Source organism: Lynx canadensis, chromosome E1 (assembly GCF_007474595.2).
Source record: "Lynx canadensis isolate LIC74 chromosome E1, mLynCan4.pri.v2, whole genome shotgun sequence".
In the NCBI taxonomy this organism is placed as follows: Eukaryota; Metazoa; Chordata; class Mammalia; order Carnivora; family Felidae; genus Lynx; species Lynx canadensis.
The window spans coordinates 27,378,912-27,394,434 of NC_044316.2; the positions used below are offsets into that span (position 1 = coordinate 27,378,912).

The window sequence follows — 15,523 nt, forward strand, 5'->3', positions numbered from 1 at the left end:
TTCTAAAATTTTTAAGTGAACAGTTATTATATTTATTCAGAGCCTTCAGTTTGGTAGAAGGAATATTCAAATTTAAGGTTTTAGTTTTATCTAAGATTGGGGTTTAGATGCTAAGTTAAGTATTTTAATTTGGATTAATTCCCACATTTGTTAGAAATACAAGTATGTATTTGTCATGATTTTAAAGAACTAAAGCTGGTAAAGGAACTTCTTTCATACATTATATGGTTTTTCATACAGTGTGAGTTTTTACTTTTTTCTGTTGATCTTTGTGCTCGCTTTGGCAGCACATATACTATTGATCTTAAACTTTTATCTGTTTTGAACCCAGATGTATTTGACTATCTGCATTAATGTATTCTCCCCCAGATTTTCAATATTCTTGATTGTTTTTCTATGTATTTTGAGTTTTTCACTACTCATTTTAAAAATAGAAGTAACAAGTTAATATTGTAGAGGTGAAATTCATGTAACATATAATTAACCATTTTATTTTATTTATTTTTAATATGAAATTTATTGTCAAATTGGTTTCCATACAACACCCAGTGTTCATCCCAGCAGGTGCCCTCCTTAATGCCCATCACCCACCGGGAGCTCCCCTCCCTCCCACTCCCTATCAACCCTCAGATTATTCTCTGTTTTTAAGAGTCTCTTATGGTTTGGCTGCCTCCCTCTCTATCTTTTTTTTTTTTTTTTTTCCCTTCATCTCCCCCATGGTCTTCTGTTAAGCTTCTCAGGATACACATAAGAGTGAAAACATGTTATCTGTCTTTCTCTGTAGGACTTACTTCACTTAGCATAACACTCTCCAGTTCCATCCACATTGCTACAAAAGGCCATATTTCATTCTTTCTCATTGCCACGTAGTATTCCATTGTATATATAAACCACAACTTCTTTATCCATTCATCAGTTGATGGACACTTAGGCTCTTTCCATAATTTGGCTATTGTTGAAAGTGCTGCTATAGGGGCGCCTGGGTGGTGCAGTCGGTTAAGCGTCCGACTTCAGCCAGGTCACGATCTCGCGGTCCGTGAGTTCGAGCCCCGCGTCAGGCTCTGGGCTGATGGCTCGGAGCCTGGAGCCTGTTTCCGATTCTGTGTCTCCCTCTCTCTCTGCCCCTCCCCCGTTCATGCTCTGTCTCTCTCTGTCCCAAAAATAAATAAAAAACGTTGAAAAAAAAAAAAAAAAAAAAGAAAGTGCTGCTATAAACATTGGGGTACAAGTGCCCCTATGCATCAGCACTCCTGTATCCCTTGGGTAAATTCCAAGCAGTGCTATTGCTGGGTCATAGGGTAGATCTATTTTTAATTTTTTGAGCAACCTCCACACTGTTTCCAGAAGTCAAGCTTTCACTTTTTGCAGATGACATGATATTATACATGGAAGACCCAATAGACTCCACCAAAAGTCTGCTAGAACTGATACATGAATTCAGCTATTCTCAGAATACAAAATCAATGTACAGAAATCAGTTGCATTCTTATACACTAATAATGAAGCAACAGAAAGACAAAGAAACTGATCCCATTCACAGTTGCACCAAGAATCATAAAATACCTAGGAATAAACCTAACCAAAGATGTAAAAGATCTATATGCTGAAAACTATAGAAAGCTTATGAAGGAAATTGAAGAAGATATAAAGAAATGGAAAAACATTCCGTGCTCATGGATTGGAAGAATAATTAACCATTTTAAAATATACAATTCAGTGGAATTCAATGCATGTAGAGTGTTGTAAACCATCACCTCTTTCTAATTTCAGAGTGTTTTCATCACCCCAGAACACCCCATACCTATTAAGTAAACACTCCATATTCCTTTCTTCCCCTATACCTAGATAAATATAATTTTGCTTTTTCTCTCTCCGTGTATTTGCCTATTGTGGCTATTTCATATAGAAGATCCTATAGTCGGACCTTTTGTGTTTGGCGTCTGTTCACTTAGCATGGTGTTTTCAAGGTTTGCTCATGTTGAAGCATATACCAGAACATCATTCCTTTATATGACTGAATAATATCCAATTTTAAGTATATACTTCAATTTGTTTATCCATTCATCTGCTGATGGATATTTGGGTTGTATGCAACTTTTGGCTATTATGAGTAATCCCGTACAGTTTCTATATGGACATATGTTTTTGTTTCTTTTGAATATACACCTAGTATAGAATTGCAGGATTATATGGTAATTCTGTGTTATAACATCTTTGGGACTTGCCGAGCTTTTCCACAGTGACTGCACAATTCTATGTTTTCTACCAGCAGTGTATGAGAGTTCATATTTCTCTACATCCTCACCAATATTTAATAATTTGTCATTTTTAATTATATTTTATTAGCATCCCTGTGAGTAAGTACCTTTGTTAAAGCAAAAGTAACTTTGAAAGTACTATTTTATACAAAATTTATTTATTTTTTGAGGTGCTGTTTTATACCTGCTATATTGGTAAACATGTTTTTTTAAATTTTTGTTAAGTTTTTAGTTATTTCTTTTAAGAGAGAACACAAGTAGGGGAGGAACAGAGAGAGAGGGAGAGAGAGAATCCCAAGCAGGCTCTGCAATGTCAGCACAGAGTACAATGCGGGGCTCAAACCTACAAGCCATGAGATCATTACCTGAGCTGAGTTGGATGCTCAACCAACTGAGCCACCCAGGCGCCTCTATTGGTAAACATTTTTAAGAGGGAAAAAGGACGTGGTGTCAATCATTTTGTCGGAGCCCATTACAAAACCGGTGTCTTTATAAATGATGGTCATTTCTGAAAGAAATGTAAGTGTCAATAAGTTTTTTCTTAGGTAATTAATGACCTACTTAGTGTTTCAGTATGTTTGTCTTCTATTCTTGTTTATTAACTCTGTATTAATAGTCTGTTTTTCAAATTTAGGTATGAGTATCGTGTAGAGATGGTTCATCAGTCCTGCAATGATCCTACCAAAAATATCATTCGAGAATTTGCATCTGACTTTGAAGTTGGAGAATGCTGGGGTTATAATAGATTTTTCCGTTTGGACTTACTTGCCAATGAAGGATATTTGAATCGGCAAAATGATACAGTGATTTTAAGGTAATAGGAAACATTTGATATTGTTTTTATCATGGGGGAATAATGTCATCAGAACTTTATTTTGAAATTTATTCATTTAACAAACATGAATACTGAAATTCATACTAACTATAATCCTATTATGTTTTTAAGTGTTTCTTTTCAGAAGTCCTGTATAGTGATTAATATAACTTAGAAATGTGCTTGACATCTAGTTAGCAATTCCATAGAAAGGAAACTACTACTTTTTTTTTTTTTTTTTAATATTTATTATTTTTGAAAGAGAGGGACAGAGTGCAAGTGGGACAGGGGCAGAGAGAGAGAGAGAGAGAGAGGGACACAGAATCTAAAACAGGCTTCAGGCTCTGAGTTGTCAGTACAGAGCCCAACACGGGGCTCGAACTCAGGTACAGTGAGATCATGACTTAAGCCGAAGTCGGACACTTAACCAACTGAGCCACCCAGGCACCCCAGGAAACTACTGCTTCTTATAAGTAATGTTCCATTTACTTACCTGTTGAACATCTAGCAACCTCCCCATTTGGAAATACAAAAATATTGAGGAATCAAGTGCTTATTTTTTTCAATTGACATTGTATATTATATGTGGGTGACTGGTTTTACAAGCTTAAATTCACAAAATAATTTTCAGTTTCTTCCAGATAACACCAAATTAAAAGTAAGGAAATAGAAATGAAAATTCATGAAAACAAATTAAGTGATAAGTAGTTGGTGTGTTATTTGTAAGAAAGGACAACATAAACTGACTATAAAACCGCACAGCCCTGTTTAATACTGGGGAACCCTGTATAAGTCAGACATTTTGGAGCATCATTACATGATGTTTTAATTTGATGATGACAGTGAGAGCTTGAGTATTAAAAAAGTAGATTCAATTATGGTTTTTTGTTTTTTTTTAAGTTTATTTTGTGAGAGACAGCAACTGGGGGAGGGGCACAGAGAGCCCAACGTGGGGCTCAAATTCATGAACTGTGAGATCATGACCTGAGCTGAAGTCAGACACTTAAGTGATTAAGCCACCCAAGTGTCCTGATTCAATTATGTTTTGAACAATGTTTAACAGTTTAAGGAGTTTCCATGAAAACCATTTTCAGAGCATTTTCCTTGGGATTGATTTGGTATACTCTTAATTTCCACTTATTCTGAGCTCTTTGATTCAGAGCATGCTGTAGGAGTTGCTGTTGTATGAACCTTTACTCGTATGTGTTCTTCATAACCCTTTTGGGAGAATGAATAAGTGATAAAAGAGTATTGCATTTTCAGTGTAGGAAAAAAGATTCTTGTTTTTGCCTTCATTTGGGGAATTATTTTAGTTCCATTTTATAACCTTTCAGGGTTTTGTTATTACTATTATTATTTGCCAAAACAAATAGTTTGTTGCTATTCCATACTTTACCATAGGGAAGATAGCAAAATTATTCAGCCATCAATTTGACCAGCCTACAAAAGGGCCTTTAAAAAAAAAATGTTTATTTATTTATTTTGAGAGAGAGAGAGAGAGAGAGGGCAGGAGAGGGGCAAAGAGAGAGGGAGAGAGAATCCCATGCTGTCAACATGGAGCCTAATGTGGGTTCTGTCCCACAACCCTGGGATCATGACCTGACCTGAAATCAGGCATCAGACACTTAACTAAGTCACCCAAGTGCCCCAAGAGCTTTTTTTTTTTTTTTTAAATCCTTAGTCCTCTCCTTATTGGAGTCATAGTAATGTTGAATCTTTCTGGTGGAAATCTGTGTAATAGTTTCTTTTTTTTTTAAATGCAGTTTAGCCCAAATTCTAATTCTTTATTTAGGCCATCCCTATTTATAACAAAACTTTTACTTACAGGCTTGAATATTAGTGCAGGGACAGATTCCTATTGTAATATCTTATTATCATTTATATAGCAATGTTTACTGAGTGGCAGTGGGTTAATATTAAGAAAGAATAAGATGGATTTTGTCCTCAGGAAAATCAAGATGAAATGGGTAGATAAAAACAATTTTTTCTAAAAGATAGTGCTATAATAGCAGTATAAAATAATTGCTGTAGGATTCGTGGAGAAGAGGCTTTTAATTATCTTATTGCTCATAATATTTAATGGGAGATCGCTGAAAATTTGAACCTCAATTCAAAATTCTGAAGGAATTTTAAATGTACATATCAGAAAGTTACTTTAAGGCTTTTCTACAACTACATATGAATAAATATGTATTTTATTCTCTTTTTGTTAAATGAGAAAGTTAAGGAATTTTACCTGTTGCTTGCTTTTGTTTTGATGATACATATACTAACTAATGATAATGTGTGGGCTTGGCTGTAGTTCATTAGGTATTCAAAGGTAATAGTCTTTTGAAAGTCTTACCAGTGTATACTGAGTAGGCAGTATCCACTTAAGCTAGTGATTGAGTGAATAATCTCTGACCTCTAATGCCTGAGTATGCTTGACTGGAAATAGTTATCTGCTGCAGATAATTCTAGATGGTCAGTAGATTCCTATACTAGCTTTAAAATGTTACGAAAAATGGAATAGTATTTAACATAAAGGTGACAAGACTGGAAAGAGGATTTGCAGGCTTCCAAGTTAGTCTTTTCTCTTGGGACTCTTCCTTTCTTTAGAAACATCTTTACATGTTACTGAAAATTTTTTCAGGATAGACTCATTTTCATTCATCTGACGTAGGTAGAGATTCTTTGCATTAGTAGGTATTAGTGTTTTAAAAGTACAGATAACTCTGAAAAGATTGAGATCCTATCACTTACCCATTAAAATCCTTTATTATACTTGTTTTTTTCCCTAACCCTCCTGAAATATGCTGTATTGTGATATATGGAGGGTTGATTTAAGCTGCTCTCTGGAGGGGTTTAGAATATAGGTTATTTAGAGGATGCAACTCTTTGGGGACAGTAAAGCAGTCCTGGATAGTTGATCCTTTAAATTATTTTTTTATTGAGGAGTAAGAAAAATGGGGACATGAGATGGAGGCAGGAAAGAAAAAAAAACAGAGTCTAAAACATACTTTGCCTATTTTTGTAGTGCCTGACCTAAGCAAGAAAGGGGAAGGAAAGCATTAGCTTCTTTCTTCCTGCATAGCATGGTCTTCCCATCTCATGATCAACAATGTATTTGACTAGTAGTTTGGGAGCTTCAACCATGATATGTAATGTTATTTCTTTACAAAAGTATAGTTTGAATTTAGACAACTGACTTGAAGATAACTTTTTTCTTCCAAGTTTTTATTTAAATTCAAGTTAGTTAACATATAGTGTATTGGTTTCAGGAGCAGAGCTTAGTGATTCATCACTTACATATAACACCCAGTGCTCATCACAACAAGTGCCCTCCTTAATACCCGTTACCCATTTAGCGCTCTAACCACCCTCCCCCCCATGCCAGCAACCCTCAGTTTCTTCTCTATTGTTAAGAGTCTGTTATGGTTTGCCTCCCTCTTGAAGAGAACTTCTCAGAACATTATGTCATTCTAATTTGTAAACTGTATGTATAAATGGTTGATACCAGCAGCTCTGAATTCAATTTGAATTTTAGCTTTGTTGTAGTGTAATCAAGTAAACTTAAAATTATAGAATTTATAGTTATAGATTCAAGGCTTGGTTGATAATATTTTACTGTTTGGATCACGTTTCATGTGCAGTTCTTCTTTTAAGGTTTCAGGTTCGTTCTCCAACTTTCTTTCAAAAATGCCGGGACCAGCATTGGTATATTACTCAATTAGAAGCTGCACAAACTAGCTATATCCAACAAATAAATAACCTTAAAGAGGTAAGGAAAAAATGTATTTTGGGTTTAGTGTTTCATATTGTGTTTTTGGCCTGATACATTTGTAATTAGATTTTGTAATTTTGTAGAAAAGTCCAATTATCTTATTCTCCCATCTGCTTCCCACCTTTGAGCCTCTAATTTTACACTCTTCACAGTTTGTTAGCCATTAGCCACGTATGGCTATGCAAACTTAATTAAAATAAAAAATTCAGTTCTTTAGTTGTACTGGCCGCATTTCAAGTGCTTCTATTGGGCATTGCACATATAGAACATTTCCGTACTGTATTGGACAGTGCTGCTCTCATTGAGGTAAACATTTTGTGTTTTCCTCAATGACTTGAGTATTTCTGTTTTCCATGCTGTCATGAAGTCAAAGGATTCTAAGTTATAGAATAATTGAAAATTGCCACATCTTGAATTTTCACTATTCTTGAATGGAGCATTATGGAGGATCAGTTAAGGAATTTTTATCTTACAGTGGTAAATTATATTATGTAAGGGATTCTTCTTTCTGCCAGTGGAAATTGAGATGGGGTTATAGGATTGAAGTGCTGAGAATGGTTAATAGAAAAGGGAGGAAATATGAATGAATACATGCTTTGAGAGATTTTCATGTTAAGTGTACTATTTAAAACTGCTTATATTTATTGACTTTACAGTTTGCTAATTGTATGTGCAGCTTGGGCTGCATATAAGAAGAATGAGGGTAAATTGGGCAGATTTTTTTTTTTTTTGCCATAGATTTTTCCATAAGCAAAACCTGGAGGGAGTGAGAGAAATGGTTCAAAAATGTTTTTAGGAACATCTGGATATATCTTTTTACTGAAAATATTTTTACTGTACCAGGGAACTCTTCTTTTGACTCATGTTTATGTGTGCTGTTATTGTTTTAAAAGAGACTTACTATTGAGTTATCTCGAAGTCAGAAATCAAGAGATTTGTCACCACCAGATAATCATCTGAGCCCTCAAAATGATGACACTCCTGAGACACGTGCTAAGAAGCCTATGCCGTGCACCGATATGCTTCTCCAGGATGGTCCTACTACAGCTTCTATAAGAGATGTCAAAGAGGATGAAGAAGAGGAAAAGATTCAGAATGAAGATTATCATGTAATAATTAGACTTGTTTTAGATTCATTTTGTGCTTTGTAAGAGAAATGATAAGACCATGGTTTCCAGCATATATAGAGGAATCAATATACTGAAAGACTTCTCCATTTATTTGCTTTAGTAGAGTATGCCCTTCTGTAAATATTAAGTCAGAAGTTGAATCAAAGTGTTACAAGGCTCTAAAGTTAATTTATTATAGAAAACGTATGTTCTACCAAACAAACTGACACACATTCCGGAAAATATACAACTATACAAATTGTGGAATTAACAAATCTGATCTATTTCCATTCACTAAAACTAGTACAGTACCTTATTTTTGCATATGTAGGTAGAATCATTTAGGATTTGGGAGATAGCCAGGTTTTATGCTAGATAAACAACAACCAGAATGAGAATTTGAGAAGTGATTGTTACTGTTTAAAGTTATGGGTACCTGGGTGGCTCACTTAGTTAAGCATCCAACTCTTGATTTCGGCTCACTTCATGATCTCGTGGTTCATGGGATTGAGCTCTCGCTGTCAGCGCATAGCCTGCTTAGGATTCTCTCTCTGCCCCTCCCCCGCTCTCCCACTCTTTCTGTCAAAATAAATAAACATAAAAAAGAATAGAGTTGAAAAGTAAGACAGTGATGCAGAGACCAGCTTTTGTTGTTATAGTTGTTATTTGTAAGATAGGACACTTCAAGTATGTACTAAAATGAAGGAGCCAGTGGGGAGAGAGGTCAGTTAAGGTATTGACAAAACGAACTATTTAAGGAGATAATGGAGCACTCAGGTGAAGCAATTAACCTGTGAAAGGGGTGTTAATGGAATTAATGATGGGGTTTGGAGGTAGGGCAGGTAAAATTTGGGGGTATTTACACATAATAACCAGTGTGTTTTTCTATGCAGATAGGTGACAAGAGTTTTATGATGTCCTTGATGTTAGAGATTAGGTCGGACTACAGGATGATGGTTTGAAATGTTACCCTGTGAAGAGCCTCATTGGCATCTGCAGTGGAGTATATGAAGCATCTCTAGTCACATTGAAGGCCTAACTGAAAATGGCAGCAATAAGTTATTAGTGGAACCAGATAATGTGGTTGTGTGCTGTTCTCTAATGGGTTCAACTGCCTATGCACAGGAGAGAGAATTCTGATCATTTCATTATTCTTTGGTGCTTGGTCCATTGGCTGGATCAGATGATCAATGAGTAAAAACATTTGAGATAGAAGTCTTGTTTCTTTGCCTTGATCTAGCATGAACTTTCAGATGGAGATCTGGATCTGGATCTTGTTGGTGAAGATGAAGTGAATCACCTCGATGGCAGCAGTTCCTCTGCCAGCTCCACAGCAACAAGTAACACAGAAGAAAATGACATTGATGAAGAAACTATGTGAGTGTCTCACATTAACTGCCATAAAGCATCTAAGTAGTAATTATTAGAAGCATATTAACTAAATTTGGGCCTAAAAGTGGAGATACTCAGCATGTTTACTTGCTGTAGAGTATCTTATATAAATGAAGGAACTTGAAGGAAAGGTAGTTTTCCTTCTTCACACCTCTGGGTTCCAAACTTAGCTTTAGTTTTTCTTTTTAATTTTTCAATTATTCAATTTAAGAAAAATGGAGAAAATGCTAGATAACAATTCCCATATTCCCTTTGTCCAGATTAATTCCCCAAATGTTAATATTTTGCTTAGTTCCTCTTTTCTGTATTTTATAAAAATATTTTTTGGTGAGACTTTCGAGTTAGGTGAATATACTTTTCGTTGTGTACTATGTTTCCTATGTAACTACAGTATAGTTATCAAACTCAGGATTTAACATTGATGTAATACTATAATCTGTTACCTTTTAAAAATTTGCCATTGATGTCCTTTGGTCTAGGATCCAAAGCAGTATTACATTACTTTTAGTTAAGTTTCTTTAGTCTTTAATTTGGATCACCTGATCTTTTTTGTTTGTTTGTTTGCTTGTTTATGACTTTGACACTTCAGAGAAAGAGCAGTTCTTTCCTAGCAAGCTTCAATTTGGGAGTTGTCCAAATGTTTCTTCACAATTAAATTAAGATTGTGCACTTCAGGCAGGAGTACTAAAGAAATTATGATACCTTTACAGGACCTCATATGATGGAGTAGTGGGAGAGCACATGTCTTTTATCTCTGTACCATTAATTTAGATTATTTGGTTTAAAAGATAATTTTTTAAAATATTTGTTTATTTTTGAGAGAGAGAGAGAGGCAGAACGTGAGCAGGGGAGGAGCAGAGAGAGAGGGAGACACAGAATCCGAAGCAGGCTCCAGGCTCTGAGCTGTCAGCACAGAGCCCGAGGCGGGGCTCGAACTCACAAACCGCGAGATCATGACCTGAGCCGAAGTCGGACACTCAACTGACTGAGCCACACAGGCGCCCCTAGATCACTTGGTTAACGTGATGTCTGTCAGGTTTCTCCAATCTGAAATTACTAATTTTTCCCTTTGTAGTTAATAAATACCCTATAGGGACATATTCTGAGGCTGTAAATGTCTTCCCACCCTATCACCTGTTCCCCCCATTCCCCCACCCACCTTCCCTCTGGTAACCCTTAGTTTGTTCTCTATAGTTAAGAGTCTGTTTCCTGGTTCCCCCCCTTACCCCCGTCTCTCTGTCTCTCTGTCTCTCTGTCTCTCTGTCTCACGTGCGCCCACACACATTTTCTCTCTTTGCTCATTTCTTTTGTTTCTTTAATTCTACGTAGGATTGAAATCATATTTGTCCTTCTCTGACTTCATTTAGTGTTCATTATACTCTCTAGCTCCATCCATGTTGTTGAAAATTGCAAAATTTCATTCTTTTTGATGGATGAATGATAATCCTGTGTGTGTGTGTGTGTGTGTGTGTGTGTGTGTACACCAAATATTCTTTATCCATTCATCAGTCAATGGACACTTGGGCTGCCATATCTTGGCTGTTGTAAATAGCACTGCTATATATAGAGGTGCCTATATCCCTTTGAATTAATGTTTTTATATTCTTTGGGTAACTAGTAGTGCAGTTGCTGGATCATAGAGTAGTTCTATTTTTAACTTTTTAAGGAAACTTCATACGGTTTTCCAGGGTTTACCAATTTGCATTCTCACCAACAGTGTAAGAGGGTACCCCTTTCTCTGTATCCTCCCCGACATCTGTTGTTTTCTGTTGTTAATTTTAGTCATTCTGACAGCTGTGAGATGGTATCTCATCGTGGTTTTGATTTGTATTTCCCTGATGATAAGTGATGTTGAGCATCTCTTCATGTGTTTGTGTCTTCTTTGGAAAAATGTCTATTCATGTGCTCTTCCCATTTCTTCACTGGATTGCTTTTTGTGTGTTGAGTTTGATAAATTCTTTGTAGATTTTGGATTCTAACCTGTTATCTGACATGTCATTTGCAAATTATCTCCCATTTTGTCAGTTGCCTTTTAGTAGTTTTTTTTTTTTTAATGTTTATTTATTTTTGAGAGAGAGAGAGAGCATTAGCAGGGGAAAGGCAGAGAGAGAGAGGGAGTCACAGAATCCAAAGCAGGCTCCAGGTCTCAGCACAGAGTCCGACATGGGGTTCGAACCCATGAACCATGAGATCATGACCTGAGCTGAAGCCAACGGTTAACCAACTGAGCCACCCAGGCACCGCTAGTTTTTTTTATTGTTTTCTTTGCTGTGCAGAAGCTTTTTATCTTAGGTCACAATAGCTCATTTTGCTTTCATTTCCCTTGTGAGTTCCTTAAATATCCCAAACTAGCATTGGTTAGTGTTGTTCCATATAGCACTCTCATTATAATAAGTGGGGCATCTGGATGTCTCAGTTGGTAGAATATGTGACTCTTGATCTTGGGGTTGTGAATTTAAGCCCCATGTTGGACATAGAGCTTACTTAAAATCAATCACTAAGTAAATAAGGAAATTAAAAGAAATTTTTTAATTAAAAAAATAAAGCAATAGTAGTTTTTTTGGTAGGAAAGATTTTGTGAGGACTTTGGTAGGAGGCAACACCCTTTTTCTGAAATACCATCTTAAGAAAACAGTATTGATGGGGTGCCTGGGTGGCTCTGTTGGTTGAGCAGCTGACTGACTCTTAATTTCGGCTTAGGTCATGATTCCAGAGTTGTGGGATTTAGCCCCGCATTGAGCTCCATCCACACTGTATGTCAAGCCTGCTTGGGATTCTCTGTCTCTCCCCCACTTGCATGTACACTCTCTCTCTTTAAAAAAAAAAAAAAAAAAAAAAAAAAGTAACCATATATGTTAATTTGATCTTTTTTTAACCTTAAAGGTAGTGTTTTAAGCCTAATTTCTTACCATTAAGTTATAAATTCTTTAAAGCTATATAGTTCCTTCTGCTTACAATGGTTCTCATATTTTCTATTTTAAAAATTAAACATTGGGGTACCTGGGTGGCTTAGTCAGTTAAGCGTCCGACTCCTGATTTCAGCTCAGGTAATGATCTCATGGTTTGTGAGTTCAAGCCCTGCACTGGGCTCTGTTCTGATAGGGAGGAGCCTGCTTGGGATTCTCTCTCTGCCCCTCCCATGCTCACACTCTGTCTCTCAAAATAAATAAGTAAATTTTACAAAAGAAAAATGTTGCCAACCATCTCGGTGTTTTTTGAAAGGTAGTTTGAACATTAACACTACCATGATAATATTAAAAGTCCTTTTCCTCATTTCCGTATTGAGAAATAGCATGTCTTACTTTGTAGGAGAAAGCTATGCACTACTGTTTTAAAATCCAGCGAGGTGTGACAAATGTTAATTGTCCTTGCTGTATAGGAATGATGAATTTTGTATATTCTTAGGTCGGGAGAAAATGATGTGGAATACAACAACATGGAATTGGAAGAGGGAGAACTTATGGAAGATGCAGCTGCTGCAGGACCACCAGGTACAGAGGCTAAGATGCACAAGCTGTTCTGTCTTCTCTTTCCTCTTCTCTATCATATTTTAATATATGGCAGCCACTGCTCTATATAGCTTGTGGTATTGGAAGTGCTATATATGTATATAATATTGTATATTGGAAGTGTCAATATATATTACATATCTTAGAGTGTATACTAATGGTATTTAAAACAGCAATAATAGCTAACATTTGGTAAGTGTTCTTACATACCAAGGATTGTGCACAAGCACTTTTATATGTACCTTTTCTCATTAATTTCTCACATTCTGTGAGATAGATTTTAATATTATCTGCTTTTTATAGCTGTACAAACTGGTATGTAGAGAATTTAAGCAACTTGCTCTCATTCACAATTTAGTAAATGAAAGAGGGATTTGAGTTTTGGGTTTGTCTTAATCCATAGTTCTTGGTCTTCTCTACGGTTATGTATTAATTATCCTTTTATGATATTTGTCTTGTTTGTAAATCTAATTTAACTATAGAATAATCTGAATAGATTCATGGACTGTGACTTACAAAGGACTTTTTGAGAGCTCATCTTATGCATTGAAAAAACTTGAGATTTAATTGCCTAGGTCACATAGGTAGCTGTTGGTAGAACTAATCTAGAGCTCCATATCATCTTTTTCTTAGATTCCGATTTTTGCCAAACCATACTGTTCTTGTTGGGATGAAGTGGCTCAAATGCTGAGTTTTTCTCTTGTGTTCTTGGACCTGTTTAATTAAGCATGCAAATCTTGGCTAAAATAATTATAAGCTAGCTTTGTATTGCTATTTATTGATGTTGCCCTTGGTACAAACACTGGCATATTCTGTGGCGTGTTTGGATCTCTGAAGACCTCTTAAACATTGGAAGCCTTGCAACTTCCACCCATGCTTTGTACTCTTCCTACTTCTCACATTTTTCTAGGTGATTTCAGTTCCACTTGTACTTCAATTCTATTTATATGCTGATTACTCTCTAAGTTCTAGCTCTAGCTTTTATTTTTCTCATAACTTCCAGTTCCATGTAGCTGTGTGGTTTTGATGTTAACAGATTCAGTGTCTCCCAAACAAATCATTGTCTTTTTATCTATCAGCCTGCCTATCAGTAATAGCTCATCATCTTAGTGATTGATGGTGCTATACATTCTTCATCTTTTCCTCTTGCTTAAATTTTGCTTGTAATACATTACCAAAATCTGTTGATTCTACCTAAATAGTGCATGAATTCATTTGTACTTTCCTTTGACATTCCTAGTCTAGGCCACTGTCTTTCAAAATAGTCTCTTGTCTGGGTTCCTTGTATCCATTATTCTTCCTTTCATATGCTCAAAATGAGTTCTTTTTCCCCCTTCAAATTTATATCTGATCATGTCACTTCTCTACTCTAAAACCCTTTATTGAATTCCATTTACTTACAGGATAAAATCCAAACTTGCTTAATGGTACTGAAGACCTTTCAGATGCTGACTCCTACTCACTTCTGTAGCCTTACGTCTCTCACACTTGCCTCTGTCATTTTTTTAGTCTAGAGGAACTTCTTTCATCCCCCCAAATGTGCTTCCCACCATGTTCCTTGTGTCTCTCCTCATGCTGGGCGTAGCTCCTATTCCTTCTTAATTTTAGCTTGTATTCTATTCCTGGAAGCCCTCCTCAATTGTGTGCCCTGGGTCTTTTTCTGCTCCCTCAAATTAACCTATTAGAATAAATATTAAACCTGATTATAATTGCTTATTTAGCTGCCCATTATCCCTTTTGGCTCTGAGCTCCACAAAGCTGTATGCCAAGAAATAATGCACATCTTAATTTTGTATCCCTGACATTTAAAAATATAATAAGTGATCATTTAATATTTTTCAGATAAATATTGAGTGAATATATTTATTTTTACTAAGTGTTGAATGTAATTTTTAAAGTTTTAAATAGTATAGAAAAATTCAGAGGCTATCTTGGTATAAAATGGAAGATGGATATATTAAATCAAGGTTACTGAATATTTTTCAGCCTTCTGGGATACTTTTTCTTAGTTAAATCTGTCATTTCCTCTCTTAAACTATATAACAGGGAAATACTTATGTAAAACATTTTTATACATACTGGGTAATGGGTAAATAAGAGGTTATATTTTTCAATTTATTCATTCATTCACCAAATACTTACTGGACACTTGCCTAGAACTATGTACTATTTTACTATCTGGAGCTATAGTACTGAATAAAAAGACTTCTCTGTTCCATGCTGCTTATGTTCTATAATTATGAAATTGTAATTCATTTATTTACTTTAAAAAAATTTTTTAATGTTTATTTGTTTTTGAGAGACAGACAGGGCACAAGCAGGGGAGGGGCAGAGAGAGGGAGACACAGAATGAAGCAGGCTCCAGGCTCCACACTGTCAGCACAGAGCCTGATGCAGGGCTCAAACTCACAAACTGCAAGATCATGACCTGAGCTGAAGTCAGACGCTAAACCTACTGAGCCACCCAGGCACCCCCGAAATTGTAATTTATTAATTCAATAAATAGTTTTGGGGACCTGTTATACCTCAGACACTAAATTGTGGGTGCTGAGGATACAATAGTGAATCATACCCAGATAATTTTTATTGTATGCTTTTGGGAATTTTAAGTATTTGGCATTTGTCAAATGCCTTTCCTACATCAAGATTTTTGGGAAATACAATGAAAATTACTTACT

The 15,523-nt window shown here is 35.8% G+C and overlaps 1 protein-coding gene across 1 annotated transcript in view; it reads left to right on the forward strand.

Moving 5' to 3' along the window:
- Positions 1 to 15,523, forward strand: part of TRIM37 (tripartite motif containing 37) — a 129,989-nt gene that overhangs the window by 66,246 nt on the left and 48,220 nt on the right. The window contains 5 exon segments of the mRNA XM_030295180.1: positions 2,893 to 3,072; positions 6,718 to 6,832; positions 7,729 to 7,944; positions 9,185 to 9,321; positions 12,742 to 12,827. Coding sequence (XP_030151040.1) covers positions 2,893 to 3,072; positions 6,718 to 6,832; positions 7,729 to 7,944; positions 9,185 to 9,321; positions 12,742 to 12,827 — 734 coding nt within the window.